Source organism: Andrographis paniculata, unplaced genomic scaffold (genome assembly GCF_009805555.1).
Source record: "Andrographis paniculata isolate CXL003 unplaced genomic scaffold, ASM980555v1 Contig55END, whole genome shotgun sequence".
Lineage (NCBI taxonomy): Eukaryota > Viridiplantae > Streptophyta > Magnoliopsida > Lamiales > Acanthaceae > Andrographis > Andrographis paniculata.
The window spans coordinates 1,275,493-1,303,124 of NW_026137590.1; the positions used below are offsets into that span (position 1 = coordinate 1,275,493).

The 27,632-nt window shown below is 35.7% G+C and overlaps 6 protein-coding genes and 1 pseudogene across 9 annotated transcripts; 6 read left to right on the forward strand and 1 right to left on the reverse strand.

Moving 5' to 3' along the window:
* Positions 1–705: 705 nt before the first annotated feature.
* Positions 706–3,919, forward strand: LOC127256280 (uncharacterized). Of its 2 annotated transcripts, XM_051282197.1 has the most exons (6): positions 706–898; positions 1,004–1,196; positions 2,607–2,688; positions 2,774–2,887; positions 3,274–3,381; positions 3,777–3,919. In XM_051282197.1, the coding sequence occupies exons 2-6, from the start codon at positions 1,062–1,064 to the stop codon at positions 3,818–3,820; spliced, it is 483 nt and encodes a 160-aa protein (XP_051138154.1). In that variant the 5' UTR covers positions 706–898; positions 1,004–1,061; the 3' UTR covers positions 3,821–3,919. The 2 variants fall into 2 exon arrangements, with proteins under 2 accessions (XP_051138154.1, XP_051138155.1); XM_051282198.1 differs by lacking the exon at positions 706–898 and having other exon boundaries at positions 1,054–1,479.
* A 946-nt stretch (positions 3,920–4,865) lies between these two features.
* On the forward strand, positions 4,866–8,624 carry LOC127256283 (uncharacterized; annotated as a pseudogene).
* A 1,103-nt stretch (positions 8,625–9,727) lies between these two features.
* LOC127256278 (uncharacterized) lies at positions 9,728–12,844 on the forward strand. The gene is made up of 6 exons (XM_051282195.1): positions 9,728–10,686; positions 11,365–11,469; positions 11,591–11,672; positions 11,765–11,878; positions 12,019–12,126; positions 12,238–12,844. The coding sequence occupies exons 1-6, from the start codon at positions 10,606–10,608 to the stop codon at positions 12,489–12,491; spliced, it is 744 nt and encodes a 247-aa protein (XP_051138152.1). The 5' UTR covers positions 9,728–10,605; the 3' UTR covers positions 12,492–12,844.
* A 59-nt stretch (positions 12,845–12,903) lies between these two features.
* Positions 12,904–14,265, reverse strand: LOC127256279 (membrane steroid-binding protein 2-like). The gene is made up of 2 exons (XM_051282196.1): positions 13,884–14,265; positions 12,904–13,306 (listed from the first exon to the last, which is right to left on the reverse strand). The coding sequence occupies exons 1-2, from the start codon at positions 14,195–14,197 to the stop codon at positions 12,994–12,996; spliced, it is 627 nt and encodes a 208-aa protein (XP_051138153.1). The 5' UTR covers positions 14,198–14,265; the 3' UTR covers positions 12,904–12,993.
* Positions 14,266–16,554: 2,289 nt separating this feature from the next.
* On the forward strand, positions 16,555–22,451 carry LOC127256284 (single-strand DNA endonuclease 1). 2 transcript variants are annotated; one of them, XM_051282199.1, is made up of 15 exons: positions 16,555–16,782; positions 16,887–17,044; positions 17,988–18,049; positions 18,163–18,290; positions 18,892–18,943; positions 19,081–19,153; positions 19,258–19,331; positions 19,640–19,699; positions 19,788–19,953; positions 20,065–20,164; positions 20,258–20,340; positions 20,418–20,518; positions 20,596–20,726; positions 20,861–21,337; positions 22,360–22,451. In XM_051282199.1, exons 1-15 carry the CDS (start codon positions 16,715–16,717, stop codon positions 22,379–22,381), a joined length of 1,755 nt encoding a protein of 584 aa, XP_051138156.1. In that variant the 5' UTR covers positions 16,555–16,714; the 3' UTR covers positions 22,382–22,451. The 2 variants fall into 2 exon arrangements, with proteins under 2 accessions (XP_051138156.1, XP_051138157.1); XM_051282200.1 differs by having other exon boundaries at positions 20,089–20,164.
* LOC127256285 (pentatricopeptide repeat-containing protein At3g29230-like) lies at positions 21,868–24,735 on the forward strand. 2 transcript variants are annotated; one of them, XR_007839829.1, is made up of 2 exons: positions 21,868–24,084; positions 24,183–24,735. XR_007839829.1 is itself a non-coding variant. In XM_051282202.1 (2 exons), the coding sequence occupies exon 1, from the start codon at positions 22,324–22,326 to the stop codon at positions 23,986–23,988; it is 1,665 nt and encodes a 554-aa protein (XP_051138159.1). In that variant the 5' UTR covers positions 21,868–22,323; the 3' UTR covers positions 23,989–24,021; positions 24,183–24,735. The 2 variants fall into 2 exon arrangements, 1 of the variants encoding a protein (XP_051138159.1); XM_051282202.1 differs by having other exon boundaries at positions 21,868–24,021.
* Positions 24,736–24,877: 142 nt separating this feature from the next.
* On the forward strand, positions 24,878–27,383 carry LOC127256286 (pre-mRNA cleavage factor Im 25 kDa subunit 2). Its single transcript, XM_051282203.1, has 7 exons — positions 24,878–25,123; positions 25,305–25,350; positions 26,107–26,200; positions 26,269–26,342; positions 26,609–26,695; positions 26,857–26,967; positions 27,080–27,383. The coding sequence occupies exons 1-7, from the start codon at positions 25,005–25,007 to the stop codon at positions 27,149–27,151; spliced, it is 603 nt and encodes a 200-aa protein (XP_051138160.1). The 5' UTR covers positions 24,878–25,004; the 3' UTR covers positions 27,152–27,383.
* Positions 27,384–27,632: the final 249 nt, after the last annotated feature.

The window sequence follows — 27,632 nt, forward strand, 5'->3', positions numbered from 1 at the left end:
TTAAATACTATTAATTTTTAATTTTGATATATATATATGTTACTAAGAAAAAAAAATCATACTCCTTTTGTCCCAAGAAATATGAGTCTATTAAGCTAAATACGAGAATTTAGGTTTAGGTAAAGTATAATTATTAAGTAATTAAAAAGTATATCAATAAACATATTTATTGTATAATAGAAATAATTATTGATTAAGATTAAAATAAATAAATAGCTTAACTAAGATTTAAAATATTATAAAATATAAAATGTATTAAAGTGTATAATCATATTTCAAAAAAAAAAAACAAATTATACGAGACAGACGAAAATAAAAAATAAAGACAAATTATGTGAGGACAAAGAGAGTAAAATACTGTATTTAAATTAAAAATAAAAATTATAAAACAAAATTAGGATATTGTTTTGAGTTTGAGTTTTAGGTTTAATATTTGAATAGAAAATTGTTAATTTGTATAATTGTTTAATATGATATAAATATATAAAATACAATATTTTTAATATAAAAAATAAAATATTTAATTTGATTTTTTTAAAAAAATTATGTTAATAATAAAAAAATCTATTGAAAAACTGAAACAAACAAGCCTTAAAGCAAACAAATAACTCGATTCCGTACTTCGCTTCGATTCGCCGCATTTACCTTTTAATTTTCCCGCCAAAACTTCAATAATGTGGCTGCTAGCCTTCAACTCCCCCAATTATTATTATGAACCCTAATTTCACCAATTCCCCCAAATTGCAGGTCCAAAGGGATCGAAATCTTAACCGTCGATACGTAACTTGAAAGCGTGAAGAAGCAATGCAGATCCAGGCGAAGTGCAGCACTGTGCAGAATAAGCAATTGTGGAGCTCAGTGAATGGTCGAATCCCAAAAAAAGAAAGAATAACTGAAGGTAATCTTGCAGCACATATACTCTCTTTAATTTCGTGAATCGACAAAGTGTCGATGGTATCTGGGCAGATAGGTAATTAAATTCACAGAGATTGTGCAAATCCAGAGCAGACAGGAGAAAGAAACGAAATTAGGGATTGGGAGAAATCAAGGAAATTGAAACCATGACGTCCTTGTTTAATGGAATCCTGTCGTTACCGTTTTGGCGGCTGTCCCGGTGTGCTAGCTACACGTGGCCGTCGCCACTCTCCGGCTTTGTGCGAGCCCTCCCTCCATCGTTCACACCACCCTCTCCAGTGGTTAGCCTCTCCTTATATATATATTTTTTTCTCGCGATTACTTGCTTTACTCTTCAGTTTTCGAATCGCGCAAGTCTCGATTGGAGTGGAGAATTGCGAAATTGCTTGATTCTAGTGTTTGCGCCTTGCTGTTGTTGTTGTTGGGTGAGTTTTCGGGGTTTGTGGAGTTGGGATTTAGAGTTAATTGGAGTGAAATTTGGGGATGGGCTGCGAACACCCTGAATGGCTTCCTGCTGGTTGGAAAGTTAGAGTGAAGGCTCGAAGCTCTGGGAAGAAAGATAAGGTAAGTAATTGTGCTGGAAGATGATTGAAATTTGATGAGCTTGTTGTGGTTGAGATTACGGTTTTATTTTGAGGATTGAACTTCTGTATGCTTTGCCTGTTTTATGTATTCTTTGATTTTGTGATAGATTGAGAATTTGGTGTTTGTAGGGCTTGAAAATGCTTTTTTAGTTTTGTTTTCTGTGGTTGAATTGAAATGTGAAATGTGGAAATTTTGAGATTAGGAGCATTGGAACCACAGATGATGAAAACAATGGAAACTTGGCTATTGTTTCTGCTGCCTGTGTAGATTTGGGTTGAATTTGTGTGTTGAGATTGTTGCTTATGTTGAAGTTAGAATGATTTTGCTAATTTTGATTTGATCTTAGTTCAAGTGAACATGAGCTGTTTGTAGATTGTCTTGAATTTGATCTGTGCTTTGTTTGATCTTTATTTTGCCATTCATCGCTACTAAAATGTAACTGATCCGCCAATGGCATTTTTATTGCGAATGTTCAGTGTTTGTAGTTTTCCTAGATTGTCTTGAATTGTTTCTAAAGCTTAATCTAGAGAGATTTTGCTAATTTCAATTTGATCTTTGCTAGAATGAGTATGAACTGTTTGTAGATTGTCTTGAATTGAATATTGTTTTATTTTTTAATCTTTACTTTTCCATTCATCGCTTACTAAAATGGAACTGATCCGCAAATGGCATTATTATGGCATATTGTCTGTCTTTGTATTAATTTTGCTAGACTTTTATTCACAAATGGCATGATTATGGTGAATTTGAATCCTCCGTTTTTATAGTTTTCTAGATTTTATTTTGTAATAAGTTATATTCTTTGGATTTGCTGTAGTTTCTGAAAAGATGATAATCCGAATGATCAAAATAAGGTATGTTTGTACATATGCTTACATTATGGTTGTCACTTTTCCGACATGAAGGAAAAGATATTTATGTCATTATTTATGCTTTATACTGATTTGGGACGCATTGAATCTATGGTGGCCCACATTAAGTCAGCGTTATAAAAAAAATGTATACTTAGATTTTTCTCGGGCCGTTATTTTGATCAATATCAGATAGAAATAATTGTTGTGAAAGCTTCTTAGAAGTTATAGTGCTTTGATTTTATTTTTTCCCAGTTTTGTGCCGAGGCTGAAGGACAAATGTCAATCACTGATGATGTGGATGAAAGTTTATCGCCCGATGAGATGGGAAACTCAGGTATTAATTAGGAATGTCTTAAAGGCATTTATGCGTCGTTGCCCGAACTTTTGCTTTTTTTACTGAACAATTCTCCTGCATTTAGGTCTGAAACTTGCCACCGATGTTAAATGCGATGCGACAAATGTGGCTAAAGGACAAATTCCAATAAGCCAGAAAGCCGATGAGAGTTTGTCGTGCAATGAGAAGGGAAAGTCAGGTAATAAGGTTGTCCTTACGCGGTTGTCTGAATTATGCACTTTTTTATTGCATTTAGTTCTGAAACTTGCTACCGATTTAAAATGTTCTGCAACAAAACCAGACTATCATAAATTAAACTTTCTGAAAGCCCGCAACCGGAGAATAGAAAAGCACAACGATAAAATATAACGTGGAAAATTAATAATTTGGCAAACATGAAAGTAGATAAAAATTCGGATAGACTAACAGCAGACGCCGTAGTGTCTGTTCTTCACCAGACATTGGCACATTAGTTATTTTGCATTATGTTTAGTGTGTATTGAGTTCCATTTATTGACGAGATGCATTTTTTCTCGTCATTCCTCTAATTGGCTGATGTCGTTGTGTTTGGATTTTAAACTTTAGGCTCGAAAGCGGCTTTACTTAGAACAGAAGAAAGGAGATGGAGTCCGAGATTGGCAGCGAATAAATTGAAGGATGGCGCAAGTAGAGATCCGTCGTTGTTCCAAACAGGTACATAAGATGTCTATTGAATATTGATGCATTTTATGCATGTTTGTAGAATCCTGTAATATTTATCGTATCCTTAAAATGTTGTCATATGCTGTCTGTGTGTCTGCCTGTAAGGCCATTACCAATAGAAAACGAACAGATTTTGGCGTGTTTGATATGATTTAAATCTAGGGATATGATTTGGATATTAGATATTATATTCTAAATTTAGAGATATGAATTGGATATTAGATATTATATACTGATTTAGAGATACGATTTGTATATTATTGGCATAGACTTATGCTATAAATGGCAAACAGGCTCGGCTCTGTAATCTGTGTCATCATTACGTTTTCTGTTTCTTTTTCGATTAATAACATTAATCCGTCAGCAACATGGTGGATGATCAGCAGGATTCGAGACTCTCCGTGAAGAAGAAGAAGACGAGGGGATCTAAAAGAAAGTGGGCAAGAGACCTGCCCCGGAGAACTTCGAAAAGACTGGCGGGTATCAAAGTCGACATAGAAGCATATCTTAGGCCTGCCAAACTTAGTCGCGAAGCTGTGGCGGCATCGAGGGAGCCAGAGGACGATGATGAGAAAATGCCCGCGATTGACTCCAAAGGGACCAACACTGCGAACAATGATGAACAGAAAATGCCCCAGATCGACACTCAACGGAAAACTGATGACGGGCAAAATCTGGATGACAATGAAGTCAATCTGCCTTGGCTCGATGGCAATAAAGAGGAGGACGATGGCGGCAAGAACAGCGACGAAAAGCTGCGACAAATTGTTATGGATGATCCCTGCATCGCCTTCGCCGTGAAGATTCTCACCGGCGAAATCCCCGTCGAGAATTTCACTAAAGGTGGTGATGATGCTGTGAACTCACATTCACAATCACCACCAGGCCTTGGAGATGATCAGGGACAGGGAAAGGGAAAGGGAAAGGATTTACAGTAGTAATAATTGATTTTTATTTTTATTCTTATTTTTTCACTTAAATTTGAATTCATTGGTAACAAAGATTGGATGTAATGCCAATGCGGAGAATTGATGGGTAGTAGTATTATGGAGGTACATACTCTATTTGAAAAATATCCAATTTTTGGTATAGTATTGTATGTACATTAAATACTATATTTGTTTCAACTATTTTGTCTCATTTAAGTCTAGACTTTGAATTTTAAATATTGTTTAATTAATAAATAATTAAAAATTATATTAGTAAAAATAAAATAAAATGTTGGTAAGTTGGTTTGAAAATTTGAATATTAAAATAAATTTTAATAATAATAATTTTTTAAATTTAAATAATTATTTGATATAATATAAATTAATATTAATATAATATTTTAAATATAAAATTAATTTTATTATAATATAAAATAATTTTTAAAAAAATAATTAAAGTTAATGTTGTTAAATTTTCTGTAATAGTTGAAATTGTACGAAAATGTCAAGCAAACACAGCCTTAATTTTAAAAGAAAGGCTCGACTCCGCACTCGCGCAAAAACTTTCCATCTGACTGCTAACCTTCAACACTCCAATTATTAAGAACCCTAATTTCAAAATTCCCCCAAATTGGCAGGTCGATATTGATAGAAATCTTAATCGTCGTTACATAAACGAAATCGCGAAGAAGCAATGCAGATCCAGGTGAAATGCAGCTGCGCAGAATGGGCAATTGTGGAGCTACAAGGAAAGATCGAAGCCCAACCCTTCGTACAAAACTGCCTCCAGATCGGCGTGGTCTGCCTGCCCGTCATCTCAGGTTCTCGGCAATTTTCATTTTGTCCGTTAACGCTCCTCTGACAAATTAGACATTGTTGGTCGAAACCGAAGGCAGCCATAGTTGTCTCGAAATCCAGAAAAGGAAGAAAGAAAAGCTAATTTTGCTGCACATATACTTTCTTTAATTTCGTGAATCGACAAAGGGTCGATGGTATCTGGGCAGATAGGGTAATTTATTTCACAGAGATTGTGCAAAATCCAGACCAGACAGAAGAAGAAGCGAATTAGGGATTGGGAGAATTCAAGAAAATCGAAACCATGACGCCCCTATTTAATGGAATCCTGTCGGAACCGTTTTGGCGGCTCTCTCGGTGTGCAAGCTACACGTTGCCGTCGCCACTCTGCGGCTTTGTGCGAGTCCTCCCTCCATCGTTCACACCACCCCCGCCGCTGCTTAGCCCCTTCGTTTCTCTCTTGATTTATATATTTTCTGGCGATTACTTGCTTTACTCTTCAGTTTTCGAATCGCGCAAGTCTGGATTGAAGTGGAGAATAGCGAAATTGCTTGATTCTAGTGTTTGCCCCTTGCTGTTGTTGTTGGGTGAGTTTTCGTGGTTTGTGGAGCTGCGATTTAGAGTTAATTGGAGTGAAATTTGGGAATGGGCTGCGAACACCCTGAATGGCTTCCTGCTGGTTGGAAAGTTAGAGTGAAGGCTCGAAGCTCTGGGAAGAAATATAAGGTAAGTAACTGTGCTGGAAGATGAACGAAATTTGATGAACTTGTTGTGGTTGTGATTTAGGGTTTTATTTTGATTATTGAAGTTCTGTATGCTTTGCCTGTTTTATGGATTCTTTGATTTTTGCGATGGATTGAGAATTTGGTATTTGTAGGGATTTAAAGTGCTTGTTTAGTTCAGTTTTATGTGGTTGTATTTAAATGTGAAATGTGGAAAACTTGAAGAACTTTAGATTAGGGCAATTGGAACAACATATGATGAAGATTAGCTTTTGTCTACTGTTTCTGCTGCCTTTTTAGATTTGGATTGAATTTGTATGTAGAAGAATTGTTGCTTATGTTGAAGTTATCGGGATTTTGATTTTCCTAATTCTAATCTTGGTTCGACGGAGCTTGAACTGTTTGTAGATTGTCTTTCATTGGATTCTGTGTTTTGTTTGATCTGTGCTTTGCCATTCATCACTTTCTAAAATGGAACTGATCCAAAAATGGCATTATTACGGGGAAACTTCTGTCTTTGTAGTTTTGCTAGATTTAATTCACAAATGGCATGATTCCGGTGAATCTGAATCTTTCGTCTTTGTAGTTGCTAGATTTTGTTTTGTAATAAGTTATGTTCTTTGGATATGTTCTAGTATTATGTCAATCCCACCAATGGCCTCAAATTCAGCTAGAAGTTAGAGGTGCTTCGTTATCTAGAGAGTTCGGTAAAGGATGATAATCCCAATGGTCCAAATATGGTATGTTTGTACATATGCTTACATTATGGTTGTCGCTTTTCAAAAACGAAGTATATTTATGTCATTCTTTATGGTTTATACTGATTTGGTATCCGTCGAAGGTTTGGTGGGTCCTCATTAATTCGGCTTTTTAAAAAAGTGTATAATTCTTTTATCTTTATTGCGCGGTTTGGATCTATACCAGACAGAAATAAATGTTGTGAAAGCTTCTTACAACTCATCTTGATTTGTGCTTTTTTCCCAGTCGTGTGCCGAGGCTGAAGGTCAACTGTCAATCAACGACAATGTAGATCAGAGTTTATTGCGCGATGAGATGGGAAACTCAGGTATTAATTAGGCATTTACATTTTGTTTCTTGAACATGTGCCTTTTTCCTGAACAATGTTCCTGCATTTAGGTCTGAAACTTGCCACTGACGTTAAATGCGATGCGACAAATATGGCTAAAGGACAAATGCCAATAAGCCAGAAAGAGGATGACAGTTTGTTGTGCAACGATATGGGAAAGTCAGGTAAAATATGCCTGTCTTAATGCGTGGTTGTCTGAATTATGCTCCTAGATTACCGAATAGCAGCTGCGCTTTTTTATTGCATTTAGGTCTGAATCTTGCTACCGATTTAAAATGTTAAGCAACAAAACCAGGCAATCATAAATGAAGCTTTCTGACAACGTGCAACTGGAAAATAGACAAGTAGCGATAAAATACAACGAGGAAACTTATAACTTGGCAAACAGGAGAGTAGATAAAAACTTGGAAAGACTTAACACCAGGCGCCGTAGTGTCTGTTCTTCAACAGACATTAGCACGTCATTATTTTGCATTATGTTTAGTGTGTAATGAGTTCCATTTATCTACGAGATGCATTTCCGTCATTCCTCTAGTTGGCTGATGTTGTTGCATTTGGATTTTAAACTGTAGGCTCCAAAACGGCTTTACTCAAAACGGGAGAAAGGAGGCGGAGTCAAAGATTGGCGGCGAATAAACTGAAAGATCATGCCATGGAAGGCTCGTCGTCATCCCAAACAGGTACATAAGATGTCTATTGATGTATTTCACGAGTGTTTTTAGAATCCCATATCGATATTTTTCGTAACCTTAAAAAGTTGTCGTATAATGCTGTCTGTCTGCAAACTCAGGAGGTGCTGTACAGAACACTGACTGCGCCTCCGATGATGAACAGGCCAATGGCAACAGAAAATGAACAGATTTCTGCGGAAGGTCACTAGGGTTCGAGTCTTTCAGTGCAAATCAAGAAGTCGAAGGGCTCTGAAAGAAAATTGGCGAGCGACTTTCCTCAGAGAACTTCGGAAAGACTCGCTGGTGTGAAAGTCGATTTAGAAGCATGTCTTCTTAGGCCGGCCAAAGCTACTTGCAAAGCTGTGTTGCTATCAAATGAGCCAAAGCTTGACACTGAAAGAAACGACAACGATGATCAGAAAATGGCATTGAGTGTCTCCGAAGGGGCGAACAACGATGAACAGAAAATGCCCAGATCGACACTGATGATGGGGAAAATTATTCCGGATGATAATCAACCGCATCTGCCTTGGATCGATGGCAGCAAGACCAGCGATGAAAGGCTGCAGCAAATTCTGATGAAGGATCCCTGCATCGCCTTCGCTGTCAAGATTCTCACCGGTGAAATTCCGGTCGAGAAGTTCGCTCAAGCTGGTGGTGATGCTGTGAAATCACACATTCACAATCACAATCACCAGCCGTTGGGGATGATCAAGGACAGGGTAAGACAAATGATTCACAGTAGTAAAAATTGATTTTTATTTTTTTTTTGACTTGAAAATCTGCGACCGCTAGTGCGCACGGGTAAAAATTGATTTTTTCAACTTCAATTTGAATTGTTTGGTAAAATTGAATATATATTGGTAAAATTGGATTGCATGCACAGTTACTCTTATTGCAGCTGAGTGTAATAATTTCAAGCGCTGTAAATTATCTCTTCTCATGACTTGTTTGGTAGCTTTTTATTTGAAACAAAATGTATTACATCTTGTGCAGATGAAAAAATTAGAAATTTGGGCTATTTTTAATGATTCGCATGTATTTTGATAAATAATTTGTTATTAAAATATTTGTTATATATTATAATAATATGTACTATTTTAAAAAAGTAAATAAATAATATGTACTATTTGATTTGGATTTAATATAAATTTAAATTTTTAGATAGAATTAAGAAGATGAGTTTCTTTATACTAGTAGTCTTGTTTGTGCTTAGTGTTTGGTATGTATTGATTTAGTAACTAATATATATAATACTAATACTCTCGTTATTCCATAACAAAGTATCTATTTCTTTCATTTTGGTCTGACTCGTAATAAAGTATTCATTTTTTTAAAAGTAAATGTATTATCTAACTAATATTACAAATACTCAAAAAACAAATGCATACATAGTTATAAGACAGAGGGAGTATAATTTCATAGTAAATTAAATTTATATACTTAAGTTTTTATATATATATATATATATCATGTTAATTAAATAATATATCAAGTTAAAGATACTTTTTCGGTCTTACTAAAAAAATAGCATTTTTTTTATCTATATTTTTTAATATTAATATAATATTGATTTGGAGTAAAAATAAAAACAAAAATATTTATATTAATATTGTGTTTTATTACAATAGATAAATAGTACAATAAAAATGGTATTCACAAAATAATATTTTTGTTTTTAACGGAATAAAATGAAAAATAAAACTTTTATTATGGGACAGGAAGTACTCTCCTTTATCCAATTGTGTGGTCATTTGATCGGAGATGAGTTTTAAGAAAAATATATAAGAATAAAATTTTTTACTACTATTATTATAATTATAACGAGAGTATAGAAAATAAAATATGAGTATTGATATAAATTTTAAATATTTATTTAAAAATTTGAATTTTAAGGTAAATTTTAGTAACAAAAATTTTAATTTAAATATTATTTGATATGATATAAATTAATATTAATATAATATTTTTAATATAAAATTAATTTTAAGATAATATAAAAAATAAATAATTAAAATTAATGTTGTTGTAAATTCAGTAATAGTTAAAAATATACGAAAACTTCAAACAAACACAGCCTTAATTTTAAAAGCAACCCTCGACTCCGCACTCCCGCAAAAACTTTCAATCGCCTTCCCTCCCCCAATTATTAAGAACCCTAATTTCAAAATTCCCCCAAATTGCCAGGTCGAAAGTGATAGAAATCTCAATCGTCATTACATAAACTGAGATCGCGAAGCAGCAATGCAGATCCAGGTGAAGTGCAGCTGTTCAGTATGGGCAATTGTGGAGCTCCATGGAATGATCGAAAGCCAACCCTCCGTACAGAACCGCCTCCAGATCGGCGTGCTCTGCCTGCCCGTCTTCTCAGGTTCTCCGCAATTTTCATTTTGTCCGTTAACGCTCCTCGGACAAATTACACATTGTTGGTCGAAATCGAAGGCAGCCATAGTTGTCTCGAAATCCAAAAAAGAAAGAAAGAAAGGAAGAAAGAAAGAAAACCTAATTTTGCTGCTCATATATTTTCTTTAATTTCGTGAATCGACAAAGGGTCGATGGTATCTGGGCAGACAGGGTAAATTAAATTCACAGAGATTGTGCAAAATCCAGAGCAGACAGAAGAAGAAACGAAATCAGGGATTGGGAGAATTCAAGAAAATCGAAACCATGACGCCCCTATTTAATGGAATCCTGTCGGAACCGTTTCGGCGGCTCTCCCGGTGTGCTAGCTACACGTGGCCGTCGCCACTCTGCGTCTTTGTGCGAGCCCACCCTCCATCGTTCACACCACCCTCGCCACTGCTTAGCCCTTTCATTTCTCTCTTTATATATATGTTTTCTGGTGAATACTTGCTTTACTCTTCAGTTTTCAAATCGCGCATTTCTCGATTGGAGTGGAGAATTGCGAAATTGCTTGATTCTAGTGGTTGCCCCTTGCTGTTGGTGTTGTTGGGTGAGTTTTCTTGGTTTGTGGAGTTGGGATTTAGAGTTCATCGGAGTGAAATTTGGGAATGGGCTGCGAACACCCTGATTGGCTTCCCGCTGGTTGGAAAGTTAGAGTGAAGATTCGAAGCTCTGGGAAGAAAGATAAGGTAAGTAATCGTGTAATTGTGTTGGAAGATAATCGAAATTTGATGACCTTGTTTTGGTTGAGATTTAGGGTTTTATTTTGATGATTGAAGATCTGTATGCTTTGCCTGTTTTATGGATTCTTTGTTTTTGCGATAGATTGAGAATTTAGTGTTTTTAGGGCTTGAAAATGCTTGCTTAGTTCTGTGTTATGTGGTTGAATTTAAATGTGAAATGTGGAAAACTTGAAGAACTTTAGATTAGGGTAATTGGAACAACACATGATGAAGACGATGATGGTGATGTAGATGATGATCGGGTTTCGGGTATATTTCTGCTGCCTTTGTAGATTTGGATTGGATTGAATTTGCGTGTAGAGGAATTGTTGCTAATGTTGAAGTTAGAATGATTTTGTTAATTTCGATTTCATCTTAGTTCGAATGAGCATCAAGTGTTTGTAGATTGTCTTGAATTGGATTATGACATCATGTGTGTTGTTTGATCTGTGCTTTGCTATTCATCACTTACTGAAAATGGAACTAATCCGCAAATAGCATTATTACCGCTAATTGTCTGTCTTTGTAGTTTTGCTAGATTTTATTCCCAAATGGCATGATTACGGCGAATCTTAATCTTCAGTTTTTTTTATAGTTTTCTAGATTTTGTGTTGTAATAAATTATGTTCTTTGGATTTGCTCTAGTATTACATCAATCCCGTCGATGGCCTCAAATTCAGTTCGAAGCCTGAGGTGCTTCGTTATCTAGAAAGTTCTACAAAGGATGATAACCCCAACGTTCCGAATAAGGTATGTTGTTTGTACATATGCTTACATTATGGTTTATGTCGTTTTTTGGATCAATGTTAGATAGAAATAAATGTTGTGGAAGCTTCTTAGAACTTATGTTGCTTTGTGTTTTTCTCCCCAGTCGTGTGTTGAGGGTGAAGGACAAATGTCAATCAGCGACAATGTGGATGAAAGTTTATCGGGCGATGAGATGGGAAAGTCAGGTACTATGTTTCGTTGTCTGAACGTGTGCTTTTTGTCGGAATAATACTCCTAGATTATGTAACGGCGTCTGCATTTTGTTACCTGCATTCAGGTCTGAAACTTGCCACCGATGTCAAATACAATGCGACAAATGTGGCTAAAGGACAAACGTCATTAAGCCAGAAAGCCGATGAAAGTTTTTTGTGCGTCAATTCGGGAGAGTCAGGTAATACGCATGTCCTAACGTGCGCTTGTCCGAATTATGCTCCTAGATTATAGAATTCCGTCAGCGCTTTTTAACAAAATGCATTTTTCTATAATTCCTCTAGTTGGCTGATGTTGTCGCGATTCGATTTTACACTTTAGGATCGAAAGCGACATTTGTCAAAACGGGAGAGAGGAGAAGGAGTCTAAGATTGGTGGCGAATAAACTGAAAGACCGTGGCATGGAAGACTCGTCGTTGTCCCAAACAGGTAAATAAGATGTCTATTGATGTATTTTACGAGCGTTTTTAAAATCCCATATCGATATTTATCGTAACCTTAAAAAAATTGTCTTCGAATGCTGTCTGTCTGCAAACTCAGGAGGTAATGCTCAGAACACCGTCACCACCACCACCACCGTGCCGAACACGTCGAAAAGAAAGTCGGAAATCGAGTTGCCTCGGAGAACTTCGAAAAGACTCGCCGGCGTCAAAGTCGAAATCGAAGCACATCCTCTTAACCGTAAACCCGCCAAAGCTACTCATAAAGCCGCAGCATCGAATGAGGGAAAATCCGACGCGGAAAGGAACAACAACAACGACGATGGTCCGAAAAGGCCCTTGATTTTCCCCTAAGGAAGAAACGAAAATGAACAGAAAATGCCCGAGATTGACACCACCGAAGTGAAAACCGACAGCGATAAACAGGATGGCAAGAACAGCGTCGAAAATCTGCGGCCGGATTCATTGCTGCAACAAATTTTGTCGGAACCGTGCATCGAATTTGCTTACAAGGTTCTGGCCGACAAAATCTACGTCGAGGAGGTATTGACGAGAACGGGATATTGTCCTAGCCTTGCGTCGCCTAATCCAGCCTCGGCTTTGACGGCGAAGGTCTTGGACAATCCATTTTCAGACAAGACGCCGACTGTCGACATTCCTACTGGTGCCAGGCCCCGAGGTTCTGCTCCGGCAGCCCCGCGGCGGGGCATCGCCAAAGTCGACGGTAAATAAAATTTACCCTTCAAAGTGTATGTTTAGAAAAAGGTACATTGAAGATCTATTTTTATTTAGTCTTTGTATTATATTAATACATTTTTTTTTAAGTTCGTGTATTTATTACAAGGCGAATAAGAATCTAAGCTTTATTTTTGTCATCGACTATTGATTGTTTTGTCAGCTCTTCTTCCGGCTTTCGGACATCGGCATTGCCATTTTCGACAGCCTCAGAAGTCTCTGTCGATCGATTGCGATCGTTCTTGACAGTCCCAACTTTTACATATTTGCTCATGAATTTGTATTCCCAATCCTGTAATGCTTCGAGTTCAAAAGCGCCGAGGCCTGTAAGATCGCCGTTCAGATCTTTGTCGTCGAAAGACATCTTCGCAAGAGCTCGGCTCGCATCCTTTCCTGCAAATAGAGCGTACGGTCCGCCTGGTCCGTAAAACATCCTGCAAACGCGACAAAATAATTTCAACCGCGATATTGAAGGTTTCTTTGTATTGATTGCTTTTTTCGAACACTTACTCGAAGTAAATCATCGTTACTACATATGTAGCAAGAAAAATCATAAGCGTGCGCACGAAAACTTAATATACGAAGAACGTATTCAAAGCCATGTTCGTTTATGTTTTCGATCTTGTTTTCATACGAATGCAATGGTAAAGACTGAAAATATTAATATCCAAACTAGCTCGACAAAAAGATTAGGTCTCGAATAAATCAGTATTTGATGTAATATTTTGTAAGAGATAAATATATATGATGTGATTTTTTGAAAAAGTCGAAAACTTAATATCCAAACTTGTATTATAGCTCAACATAATGATTCGAATTCGAATAAATTCCGATTACACTAAAGTTAACATCCAAACTCATATTATAGCTTGTCACAATTATTCGATTTCGAATAAATTTCGACTACACTAAAATCAATATCCAAACTCATATTATAGCTCGTCATGCAATTCGATTTTGAATAAATTCAATTACGTTAAAATTATAAACTATATATATAAATATATATACCTGCTTTGAGAGATATCGTAGATCTGGCCCTTGATAGCCATGAGCAGAGGCTTATTCGGATCAGTTCCATCGTACTGTTTCAGCTCCTCGCCGGTGATTTCTCCGACCTCTACCGGAGGCGGCAGAGGCACTGACTGCTCCTCCTCCTCTCCGCCGTCGCGCTCCACTTCGTAAGCCGCCGAAGGCGACAGCCAATTCGAGCACACGTGGTACAGAGCGAGTCCTGCAGCAATGGCTGTGAAGAAAGCAGCCGGCGACAGGCCTGTGTAAGCGAAGATGGATTCTCTCAGAGCCTCCCACAATTGAGTCGCCATTTTTGTGAAGGACTGAGGAGATTTCGAGCTGAAACGTCGATTAAAAAGGGGGAATCGATGGCGAAAGATTAATTGAAATCGAATTTGTGGAATTTTGCGGGACTGGAATTGGGGATTTTCAAATTTATGGGGATTCTCGAGAGCTCCTTCGATCTCAACGCCTTAGTTGAATCACTGCCGTTGAAGGTTTAAATGGATGGTGTAGATTGTTCAGGACTTGTAATCCAGGAGTTCTTGTGAATGAAATGAATACGTGGTTATCTTATTGGCTCCTGTGATCTTGAAGCCTTGGTGACTTATTGCCGTTGATGTTTTAATTGTGGGGCGTAGATTTATCAGGACTCCAAGTCCGGGAGTCTTTGGAATTGAATAATTTTCTAGAAAACCTGTGCTATATCTTTTGTTTCAGATAGTTTTAGTCTAATTTGGTTTGCTAATTACGACAAAATCTTAGTATTAATTATTACATTAAATACTCCATTGATTTTTCATTTTTTAAATTTTTTTTATTGGGATTGTTGAAATACCTTTTATATTTTATATTTTATGGTTTTTTTAATCTGATATTTATTATTTTGTTATATCAGTTAAATATTATTATTATTTGAGTCTTATTCAATTTACATCATATAAATAAACCGTAATATTGAATTGAATTCTTAAGATTGTGTATGTTCAAAATAAACTGCTAAAATAAATAAATAAATAAATAATATCCCACTTGATGCATTTTGGACCTGTTAATATATACTACTAAATTCTGGAATATTCCAACCATCGGAGGCCGCATAAATATGCTTTATATAATCGCATGAGTCGCGCGAGGAGCAAAAAAAATATGTGTACTCCTATAATTAATAATTTAGTTGTATTTTTTTTTTATTAATATTATAGATTTGTCAGTCCATTTTCAATCCATTATTTTATTACTTTGTTATTTTTTTTTTAATACAGTAAAAATGCAGTTGATTTAGAATAATTTTACTGTAGCTACTGAAAAAATAATAATAATAATAATAATGAAATAATGGATTGGAGATGGTCTGACAAATCTATAATATTAATAAAAAAATACAACTTTACTCTAACTATATAACTTCAATTTTCACTCTAACTATAAACTTCAGTAATAAAAATGGTCTAACAAATCTATAATAAAAAAAAATGCAATTAATCTACAGTAATTTTACTCTAACTATAAACTTCAATTTTCACTCTAAAACGTATATTCTCTGTATATTCTTCTTTTATATTATTTTATATAAGTTTTTTTTATATAAATTACACCCCAATTTTAATTTATTTTTACAATATAACTCATATATATAATTACATATTATATATCACTTTTTGAAAGATAAAATTATATATGCATTTGCTTGTTCGACTGATTTGAATTAGAGTTTAAATTTATATAATATTTTATAAAATAATTATATATAGTCATGCATATTCACCGCTTCAATAATATATAGCATTGGTGATATAAAAAATTATATTTTTTGTTGAACGATTGATTTTTTATGAATGGATAATATATATTTTATTAATGTGTGTATCCTTATATTTTTTTAACAATATTTATGAAAATTGTGTCGTTGAAAAATGTTGAATGAAAGTCTGATTATTTTCTTCATTCTTATATTAATGTGTTTATTTGTAGTATTTTGATTTTAAATAATAAAATTTTGAATTGAATTTTTTTTTTTGACTAAATATGTATTGACGTGATTTTTTAATATAAAATTAAATTTTAGAGCAATATGATTAATGAAAATAGATAGAGAAAACAAATTTGAAACAGTAAAATCAAAATTAAAATTGTACTAAACTCACCACCAATATCATTTTGTTTTTTACTCTAATATTAAAAAATAAAAATAACTATATAAAATAGAATATGTATAACTATATAAAATAGAATATGTAAAAAAATAAAGATATTATAAAAATTATTAAATGATAGATAAAAATATGATATAATATATAAAAGAAATAATGACAAATTGATTATTATTTAATAAAGTATAAATAATAAATCTATCACTCCAAAAATAAGATAACAATTTGTCTAAAATAATTATAAAGAAAAAAAATTAATCAATTATTTATTTATTTATTCAAAAAACTATTTAGCTTGTGTACTTACTAGTTTTAATTAACATCTTAAGCACCGCTGAATGCAACAATCTAACATACAACCCGGCCCGACCCAATCAATCGAGTCCAATTTAGCCATACAAGCCCACTGTTGGGCCCAACCTTAAACGGATCCGGATCGGGCTACATACCAACAACCATCGCGGGCGGGGAGTTCCGTTTGAAGTCATTTTTTAAATTTGAAAAAATGTCTGAACCCAAACCCTAACGAAACTCGTGTTCCTGAGCTCACCAACTGCTCGGACCAATCCGTTCCTCGACGCTACTGCTGCAAAATTAGGGTTTGCGCTTTCAATCAGAGGGCAACAAGAACATCTTCGTGTCTCTCCGATGGCTTGGATCGTCGTTTTTTGAAAAATGGGGGTGAAGAATCTTTGGGATATTCTGGAATCTTGCAAGAAACGGCTTCCTCTTCACCATCTCCGGTGAGTCAGTTTCATTTTAGGGTTTCGATTCGTTGCCATTGTTATTATTTTGTGAACAGTTCGAAATAATTGTTGCTCCATTTTGCTTTTGGATGATCGATTAGGAACAAGCGAGTGTGTGTGGATCTGTCGTGTTGGATAGTTCAACTCTGCAATGCGAATAAATCTCATTGTGTGGTTAAAGAAAAGCTCTATCTGAAGAGTCTGTTCCATCGCCTTAGAGCTCTAATCGCTTTGAATTGCAGCCTCATCTTCGTTACTGGTACCCTGCTAAACCCTAGTTCTTTAATTTCTGGCTGGATTTAAATAGAAGTTTTGGAATTATGGAGTTGGGAAAATTTTGAGAATAATAACACTGGAATTTGGTTTGATGTTTATTTTTTTGGAGAAGTCATTCTTGGTGAATAGTATAAAAAATTACAGAAGTGTCGATGTAAGTTGGTAATCCTATCTTAAATTGAGTGAAAGAGGGTTTTATTTTTTCATTTTTTATGGCCATAATGTTTTGCATTCAGAATGGATTATTGAAAGGAAATAAAATTTCACCATACTTTCATGATGTATGGTATGTACGGTATTCTTTTTTTTTCTTCCGAGATTGTTTAGGTCTTCAAATCGATGAGGTTCTACTTTTTGGGCATTCTTTTTTAAAAAATTTGCAATTATTTTTAGTTGGGGCTTATTTATTCTGTTGTTTAGTGTTTTCGACTCTATAAATGCATTGCTTTCTAGTAGATCATTGCAAAATGAAAAAAGTATGATGTGAAACAAGCACTCAAGCCATTGAATTCAACAATTTTTTTTTTTTTTTTTCAAATGGCTTCAATTTGAATGCTTCAAAATCTCAAAAGTCTTGAAGCTAGGTGTGTTCGTTTGTGTTTTCGGCAGTTTTGGATACGAAATGTTTTGAATAGAAAATAAGTTTATGATATAACATTTTAGATAGAGAAATACACTTTTGTTAGTTGTAATGCTTTTTTAATGGAAAATAGGTAATGAATGTTATATTTTTTAGGGAAAGAAAAAAAATATATTTATGTCGATTCCACAGTGCCAAAACAATATCGAAAACACAAACAAACCCCACCAAGGCAATATATCTTACATGGAAGCCTTTCTGCAATGTATCTTATAGAAATTTTTGTTGAAGTGTTTTATGTTCAGTAAATTTTCCGTGACTTACAGACCTAGTGTTGGCTGTCTAGATGGGTCGATACCTGCTATAAAAGTGTCTACTTATAGGCGCCGACTAAATGCTGGTAGTGAGGTTAGATTTGCTCTGATCATTCTTTAGATGTGCCTTTCCACATTATCAATACTTTATTTTTAAAATCGTGATGCTTTATAGTTTATTCTGACCTACTTCTTTACTCGTTGCAGCCTCATCGCGATGCTGGAAATCAACAAAATGTATCATCGGTCAAAAGAAATATGGGATCTGAATTTTCCTGCATGATAAAAGATGCCAAGCTTCTCGGCGGTGCCCTTGGTATTCCGTGCTTAGATGGGTAACTTATTGTCCATGTTCAATTTACATACAAAACTAGTAGATTTAACCATCGATTTTGTCTCTTTGTACTTTATGTATAAAATAATAACAAGTGTAATAGTATATTTGTAATTTATGTAAAAATAAAAAAATATATTGATATTAGCGTGAGATCGCTTTTACTATAATATGGTATGTATACATTTGTAAAACCATATAATGGTATCTTTGTAATTTAATTAAAAATTAAATGGTATTTTGATATTAGCATGAGATTGTTTTTACTATAATATGGTATGTATACATTTGGATGGAATTGATGAAAATAATAATAATAAAAAAGGACATATGGCTGTGATGGTAAGAATTTGTATATATTATTGCAAATTGTTAGAATCGGCAACAATGGCTTTAAGAGTGAGTTGAAGATCGCTCTTCGATTGTAATTTTTGTTTGCTTCAGGTCATATCTATTTGTCTTTGTTCGAAACATTTACCTTTTGTTCATTTCTCGCTTTCTCATACTAGTACACTGATAAAGAGAAGTTTGATTCAGAATGAGCATTCTAAATTCTCCGTAATCGAAATAAATGAAATTTGACACATTATCTATTCACTCAGGATCGAAGAGGCTGAAGCTCAATGTGCATTCTTAAACTCAGAATCATTGTGTGTAAGTTGAAGCTCCTATTTTGTATCGATATATTCTGATGATATATGAAATGCTTGTTTTCAAATTTACTTGTCTCATGGGACTGATAGTCGACGCTGCAATTTTCATTTTCTTTTTGTAATTACGGCAATCATCAGGACGGATGTTTCACTTTAGATTCTGATGTGTTCTTATTTGGCGCAAGAACAGTTTATCGGGATATATGTCTGGGTGAGTTTGTGAAGTTCTTTTACCTTTACACTCTCCCCCCCTCCCCCCCCCCCCTACTCTTTTATGTTTATATGCATATGGTGATGCAGTTTTCTGATTTTTAGCGGATGGCGGATATGTTGTATGTTATGAAATGGACGATATCGAGGCGAAGCTTGGGTTTGGCAGGAATTCATTGGTAATCTTCTCAAACTTGTTCATCGAAACAATGAATGTTTTCAGCAAGTTCTTATTTTTACTTCATATGGTATTTTCTATTTGTTCGATCATTGCCATATTTGTCGAGTTTTCAGCAAGTTTTTTAGTCTATGATAGTTTTTGACGACACGAATAATCATGTGGCTACATGAACTTCCAAACTGTAATTAGCAACAACGGCAATTTGGGGAATCAATTTTCCGGTTATTTGGATAGATTGAGTGTATAATTTGGTGTATTCCACTCTCTGTAAACACACAATGTGCTTTTCGATTTCATATATTTCAGATTACTCTTGCTGTGCTTCTAGGCAGTGATTATTCGCAAGGCGTCCGCGGATTTGGCCCGGTAATATGAGATGAAATGAAAATTTCTGTATAGCATTCAGTGACTTATCGTTTCTCAAGTACATCGCACTTCATTTTTTTCGATGCAGGAGTCGGCTTGTCAGATCGTGAAAGCCATTGGCGACTCATCTGTTCTTCAACGGTTTGTCTCCGAGGGCTTGTCAATTACAAAGAAGCAAAAAGGCTCAAAAAGGAGTCATAATTCAACACATGATAATAAAGAAAACGACGCTGATCACCGTAGAAAAGTTAAAGGTGAGTTAGAACCAACTGGAGACTTGCCATTTCTTCTCAAGTTTTTCGAGTTTTGTTGAACTTCGATACATAATGTTAAAAAAATAACTGAGTTGTAACTTATTATTTTAGGACGTGAACATGATTTGCCAACAGATAATCCGTTTTTGCAAGTGATCGATGCATACCTGAGGCCTAAATGCCATTCAGCAGACTCAGTCGCCGTGCACAGGTCTACGGCGCATCAGAAATCGCTAGTAACTAAAAGTGTCACTCTTTTTACGACTAAATTGTTCTCATGTTCTTGCTTCATTCTTTCGTATAGGGTTCTTGCTCTCTATCCATTTGATCGCTCCGAGCTCCATCAGATTTGCGCAAAGTTTTTCGAGTGGCCTCCCGAAAAGACAGGTTAGATATCTTTATGCCAAATTTCACGATGCATATACATATTCAATGAATAACACTACTCTCGATTCTTTGTTTAGATGAGTACATTCTTCCAAAGATCGCTGAAAGAAACTTAAGGCGATTCGCTAACCTTCGTTCCTCATCATCTGCATTACAGCTTAATCTTCCCATTGAAGAGGTACGAAGATCGCTCACCACATTTTCTCCTACTCCGAATTTTCGATAGTATGTAAAAGTTTTTGCTCGCTCATGCAGATGCCGGTCAAATGCCCTGTTTCTAGCATCGTCAAGCAACGGAAAATCCAGGGTCGGGACTACTTCGAGGTTTCTTGGGAAGCCATGGATGGCCTCGAATCATCCGTGGTTCCAGCCGATCTTATAGAAAGGTACCGTCTTTCAATTTTTATTTCGATAATTTTTGATTTGATGTTTTATGATAGAAAAAATATATATATTTTTGGGAAACGTAGAGTTGTAGAGACTCAAAAGAAACGCCCGTTTTGCTCGTTATTTTTTGCAGTGCTTGTCCCGAAAAGATTGTCGAATTCTTTGAAAGAAAGGCTCGGAAACAGAAACCCGCGCGCAAACCACGAGCGAAAACGAAAGAGGTCGAGATGAAGGAACTCGATAAAAAGCTTCAAGAACTGCTTCTCGACATTGATCAAGCTCGGACGACGGCGACTAATGCTATTAGTTTCGGAGTATTATCTTCAACGAAGATCCTGTCGCCTGTCGCCGGAATCGACCGGGCCCTTCAAAGCCGACACATTCATAATTTCTCCGGTGGCCAGGATGGCGAAGACGGCATCTGTAAGGAAGCTTCTTCTTCGGAAACAGAGGTCATCGATCTCATCAGTCCGCCGCCGGAATGTCGGCGGCATCGGGCGAGGTCCGTCGACGTGATCGATTTGACCGATTCCGACGTCGGCGCGTCGCCGGAGCACGCCAGAAAAGCGAGGGAGCTGAGGCTGTTCGTAGCCAGTATTAGAGATGAAATGTAAGAGCCATCTGTAAGTTGAAATGTTATGATTTGGAGTTTTTATTTTTAATTTTCTTTTTACTATTTATCATATATTGAAATTTAATTTTTATTTAAATAATATTTTGATAATAGTTGATTTTAACTTGAAATTATGAATTGAACACATTTTTAGATTATTAAATATAAATATATTTAGATAAATATAATTGGATATGAATTGTAATGAAAAGTAGTTTCAATTGTAAAATTTTACTCATATATTAAAATCTTATTTTTTTTATAAACTTCTTTAGATTAATTATATACTACAATAATATATTTTATATATATTTATATTATATACTACGTAATTTTATTTTTTTTTTATGTAAAATATTTTTATAATTTTTAGAACTTTTAAAATTCATTTAAATTTGAAGTAAATATATATTATTAATTTTTTAAAATTTTCCTATTAACTTTTTATAATTATTTTAATAATTTTTTTGCAATAAATTCCAATTTTTATTATTTTTATTTTTTGCACTAAACTCGCCGGACAAATTCCAATTTCAATTCGAAACCCTAAATTCATCTGGAACCTTTCCTAACGTCATCATCATCTTCTTCTGGATTCGTCGTAATTTTCTTCTCCGGTCATCGACGTCGTTCTCCTAGACAGGACATCTTCGTTTTATCGTTTTCTTTCGTGTTTTGAAGGCTTGTGTTACATCAAGTGTCCTTTCAAGTATCCGTCACTGATCTTGAAAGTCTATAGGTAATGTTAGGGTTGGCATTGCTTCAGATACCAAAATTTCGGATAGTTCAGCTGCGAATTGTTTTGACTTGGATTTCATTTTGAACTATTTGATTATATGAAGTATCCAATAGTTCAAATATCTGGACATAATCTGGTGCCCAACATCTTTGCTAGTTTGGATAATGAATGATCCGATCGATAGTATCTTAGCCAATCAATATTGGATAGATTCGATCTGATCAAATTTTGTGCTCGTCGAATCATGATCAACAGCTCCAAAATTGTGAATCATTTGCAGCAATGCACACTCAGGCAGTTGAAGCAGATCCATGCCCTACTCATCACTGCATCTCTAAATCAAGTCCACGAAATTCGACTAAAGTTCCTCCGGCGCACCACTGAATTCGGGGAAATGGAGTATCCGTTGCTGATCTTCCAGAAAATGCAGGAATTATTCAGCTCCGACGTCACCTTATGGAATGCCATGATCAGAGGCTACGCCTATAATGGCCCCTGTGAGAATTGTTTATTTCTGTTCGATGAAATGACTGTGAGAGGTCTAACACCAAATAACTTCACATACCCATACCTGTTGAACTCCTGCATGAAATTAAGAGATTTTAGAGCTGGCAAGAAGGTGCATTGCCGAGTTATAACATCAGGTTTCGAGAATGTCTTTTCAGTCGGCAATGCTCTGTTTGATTTGTATGTGAAAATGGCTGAGTCATTAAAGTTTAGATCGAGGGAAAACGAGGGCTTGGATGATGTTAGAAGGATTTTTGATGGCGTGGAAGATAGAACAGTTGAATTGTGGAATAAAATGGTTTGGAAATACATGAGTACAGGGGATTTGACGAATGGGAGGAAGGTGTTCGATGAAATGCCTGAAAGAGATTCGGTATCTTGGAATACTATGATCTCCGGCTATGCTAAAGCCGGGGACATAGCGAATGCCCGGAATATGTTCGAGTGTATGCCGGAGAAGAATGTGGTTTCTTGGACTACAATGGTCCAGGCGTATGCCGGCGCAGGAGACATTGTAACAGCAAGGATAGTGTTCGACAAAATGCCTGATAAGAATGTGGTTTCTTGGAATTGCATGATGTCAAGTTATAATCGGATAGGGAAGTTTCGCGAGACGATGGATCTCTTTGTCGAGATGCAGAAACGCGACGTGCAGGCGGATTCTTTCACATTTGTTGCGGCGCTGACGGCGTGTTCGAGCTTGAACGAGCTCCAGTCGGGGAAATGGGTGCATAGATTGATCGGAGATTGGGCTAAGATGGGTGTAATTGTCGGCACTGCTTTGGTAGAAATGTACGCAAGCTGTGGAGATATCGACACAAGTTTTACGATATTTATCAAGATTGGCGACAAAGATGTTTTCTCGTACAATGTAATGATCAAATGTTTAGGCCTTCACGGAAGAACATCGGAAGCAATTAAAATGTTCCGTCTGATGCAGAAAAGAAGCGATTTGACTCCAAACGAACACACTTATTTGGCGGCGCTTTTCGCTTGCAGCCATGGAGGTTTAGTGAAGGAAGGGCAAGAAATATTCGAAGATATGAAAACAGATACATCAACGAGGCCAAAGCTCGAGCATTTTTGTTCTATGATCGACCTTCTCTGCAGAAATGATCATTTGGAAGAAGCCCAAGTGCTGATGAAGGAGATGCAGGACGAACCAGATACTGCAGTATGGGGAGCTTTGCTCGCCGGGTACAAAGAAAGGGGCGATATTAATTTTGCAGAGGGGATTGTGCGAATTGCTGACGAGTTGAATCCGAAAGAGTCGGGAGTTCATGTGCTTTTATCGAACATGCTTGCTTCTATGGGTCGATGGTCGGATTCCCAAAGGGCGAGGAGATTGATGGAGGAGAAAGGGATATGGAAAAGAGCCGGGATTAGTAGCATAGGTGGATAATATTTTTAGGACCGGAATGCTCGTCTTTAAGAGGTAAAATTGACTCTAAGCAATCAATATCGAAAGTATAAAAGCCTAAATGCCGATAGCGAGGAGGTTAGATTTGCTTTGGTGATTCTTTAGATGTTCCTTTTCGATGTTTTGTTTTTGGAATTGGGATGCTTTGTTCTTACGTACTGCTTTACTCATTGCAGCCTCGTCTGGATGCCGGAAATCGACATAATGAACCATCGAATGAGCTTACACGCGTGACAAAAAATTCAAAGGTAACCCATTGTCCGTGTTTGTTCTTCTAGATTATGCATGGTAGTAATAGAATGACTTGAAGCTTCAAGACCCATCAAAACGTCGGCAGCATTGATCGAGATCTGTCGACGTGATCGAATAGAGCTATTCCCGGCAACGAGATTTTGCCGGAAACACGAGAGAAAAGCGAGGGAACTGAGGCTATTGGTTATGTTTAAAATATAAAATATTATATTCATCGATTATTTTATTTAAAATATATTATATAATATTTGATATAATATTTTTGTGATTTTCCGAAAATGTAGAGTTTAATTAGTAAAAATTGAAAAATTTATGCCACTGAAAACACCTATAGATTTTTAACTACACCAGAATTGAATATTAATAGTTAATAATAATTATACAATTATCATTCAACATGTTTCGATTAGAAATTCATATAAGAAAAAATATATACTAGACTATTTATGTTTCGAAATTTAGAAAATTTTAAAAAATAATAAAAAAAAATTAAAATGTATATATAAACATAGCTTATATTCTTAAAAATATAGGCCCGATGAGTAGGGCCCAAATATGGCCCAACTAGGTATGTCTCTACAGTGTTTCTTTGTCCGGTTCCTCCAATTAAAACACGATTTCCTCCGGTGAGACTTGAGAACATTCTGCCCTCTTCCCCCGCTCGACCAGAGAGCTCTGCGGCTACAGAGGAGAGGAGAAGAAGAGTTCGACTGAATTGGGATCCAGAGAAGGAGAAGAAGAGAACGATGGTCGGGTCGCAGGTGGTGAACACATACCCTCTTTCGAGCTACACTTTCGGCACCAAGGAGCCCAAATTGGAGAAGGATACCTCCGTCGCCGATCGCCTTGCTCGGATGAAAGTGAAGTATGTGGAATCTCTTCTATTTTGGCTTAATTTCTGGTTTTAGTTTGATATGCATGGCGGTCGATCAAATTCTAACTTTCTGTCTAGGGTTTGTCGCTTGATCTCAATTTAGGTCCTTTGGTTTGATTTATATCTATTTTTGGTTTAATTTCTGAGCTTTGTTTTGGTATTTTGACGGCAGCTACATGAAGGAAGGAATGAGGACTAGTGTCGAGGGGATTTTATTGGTAAGTGATTTTGTTGTTCTTCCGATTCCCCAAATTTCCCCTTGCTTTCAGCATGATAATGATTGATTATTCAAGGTAAATTAGCTATGTTTGTTATGAATCTACGGTATTGTTAGATGTGAGTGTTCGATGCTTTTCATTTTCTGTTCCAGTGAAGTCTGTGGAATGAAACCTATCAATGTGGAAAGAACATATCATGTAGGCTATTGAATTCAATGCTTGTTATATATATATATATTTGTATGTATGTATATGTATGGATATATATGTTCATTCTGGTTATTGCCTCTGTGCTAGTGGAATTCCTACATTAAACTTCTGGTCTGGAGTTAAGATGTGTATCTTGATATTCATCGGTGTTTTGTTGTGTTTCAAAAGTATTTTTTGTTTTTGGCGATGTTTATTTATTTATAATAATAAGGAGTTTTTATTTTTGTTTTGGAAATTATTGTTCGATGTGATTTTTTAACGGAAAATGAGCCATTGGAGCTAATTTTTTGGAGAAAAAAGGGTAGATCGAATAGTAAAAAAAAGCAGGGATAAAATCACACGTGAACAAAGCCTTGTGTTGGATGTAAAAAACTGTTTCTTTTTTGATTGAATATAAATTGCGAATTGATCCATTGATCATGATGACTTTCAAATTGAAAGAGTTTATTGCAATGCGTGGTGAATTCAATTAATTTTGGCTTGATTGGAGCAAACTGCAAAGTTTTGGAGAGTTAATGGATTCACTGTTCTCTTCGAATTCCTCAGGTGCAAGAGCATAATCACCCCCATATTCTTCTTTTGCAAATTGGAAACACATTTTGTAAACTTCCAGGCGGCAGGTTGAAACCAGGAGAGAATGGTATGATAGCTTTTATTCATTTTAATCTTTTCGATTATGTGGTGACTGTTTTATCTAATTTTTTGCAGAAATTGAGGGATTGAGAAGGAAGCTGTCTAGCAAACTTGCGGCTAATTCGCCATCTCTACAGCCAAATTGGCAGGTAATAGACGATGCATTACTTGTATTTTTCATGTAGAGAATTTACTAAATTTTCAAATAAAATAAAATAAAAATCTGAAGCTATATTGGAGAAACCGGAGCTTTCAAATGTTATCCTATCAAAGTTGTGGTGTCAAAGCTTATTTACTGTCGTGAGATATACTGCTTGTAAGCATATAAACATGAATTGTCCGTTTGCTCGCTCGAAATGTGCAGTCAAATCTTTATGTTCACAATGCTAACTATGAGAACCTAAATTTTTGGCAGATCGGTGAGTGTGTGGCTATGTGGTGGAGACCGAACTTTGAAACAATCATGTACCCTTACTGTCCGCCACACATTAAAAAGCCTAAGGTATGTACATACATTCATGTACCCTTACTGCCGAACTTTGAACTTTTTTTTTTTGGGAGGGGGGGGTGGGTAGTGAATTGTAGGATAAATTTTAGAAAACCCCCAACCAAACACGTCTTACAGGCGTAACCCGTGCCTTAACTATAATGATGATGCTGCAGGAATGCAAGAAACTTTTCCTTGTTCATCTGTCCGAGAGGGAGTACTTTGCTGTGCCAAAAAACTTGAAGCTTCTCGCCGTTCCATTGTTTGAACTTTATGACAATGTTCAGGTGCGTCAATATGCCAAATGCAATTGAGATGTGCTACTGCATATGTATATTCTCGAGTCGATGATAAAGTTGCGGTCATTCTTCATAAATCATCGTTTTTAATTTGTTTCAGAGATACGGGCCCGTTATCTCTACCATCCCCCAGCAGCTATCCCGGTTCCAGTTCAACATGATCCATCCATAAGGATAATCGAACACGATGATAATTGAGTATGATGATGCTGAATCCATGCTTGCTATCTTCTTCGTATCATTGATATGCAACATATTTTCTATAATGAACCTCGGTAAACTCGTGAACGCCCTCTCGGTACGCTTTCTATATTGATTGCTTAGCATGTTATTACTATTGTCGAGAATTGCTATTTATGGCCTTTTTTTTCTTTTATCGATATCTTGAAGTACCTTTGTGTTTTCGACTTCTGATTTAGAGGAAATGTTGTCGAGTAACTTGTTAGTTTAACCGTAACCCTATAAGACAAGAACATTGAGGATTGCTTTAGGGACTTATTTTCGGATTTTTTGTAACTTAGTTGTTATGTAGTTCTTGACTGTGTGTAAATTCGAATAGCGAAAAAAGTATGCTAACATGTTTATTTCATATTTCCTACTCTTTTTTTATCATTACGATACTAAATATTTTGTTCGACTATGCCCGCCCTTTA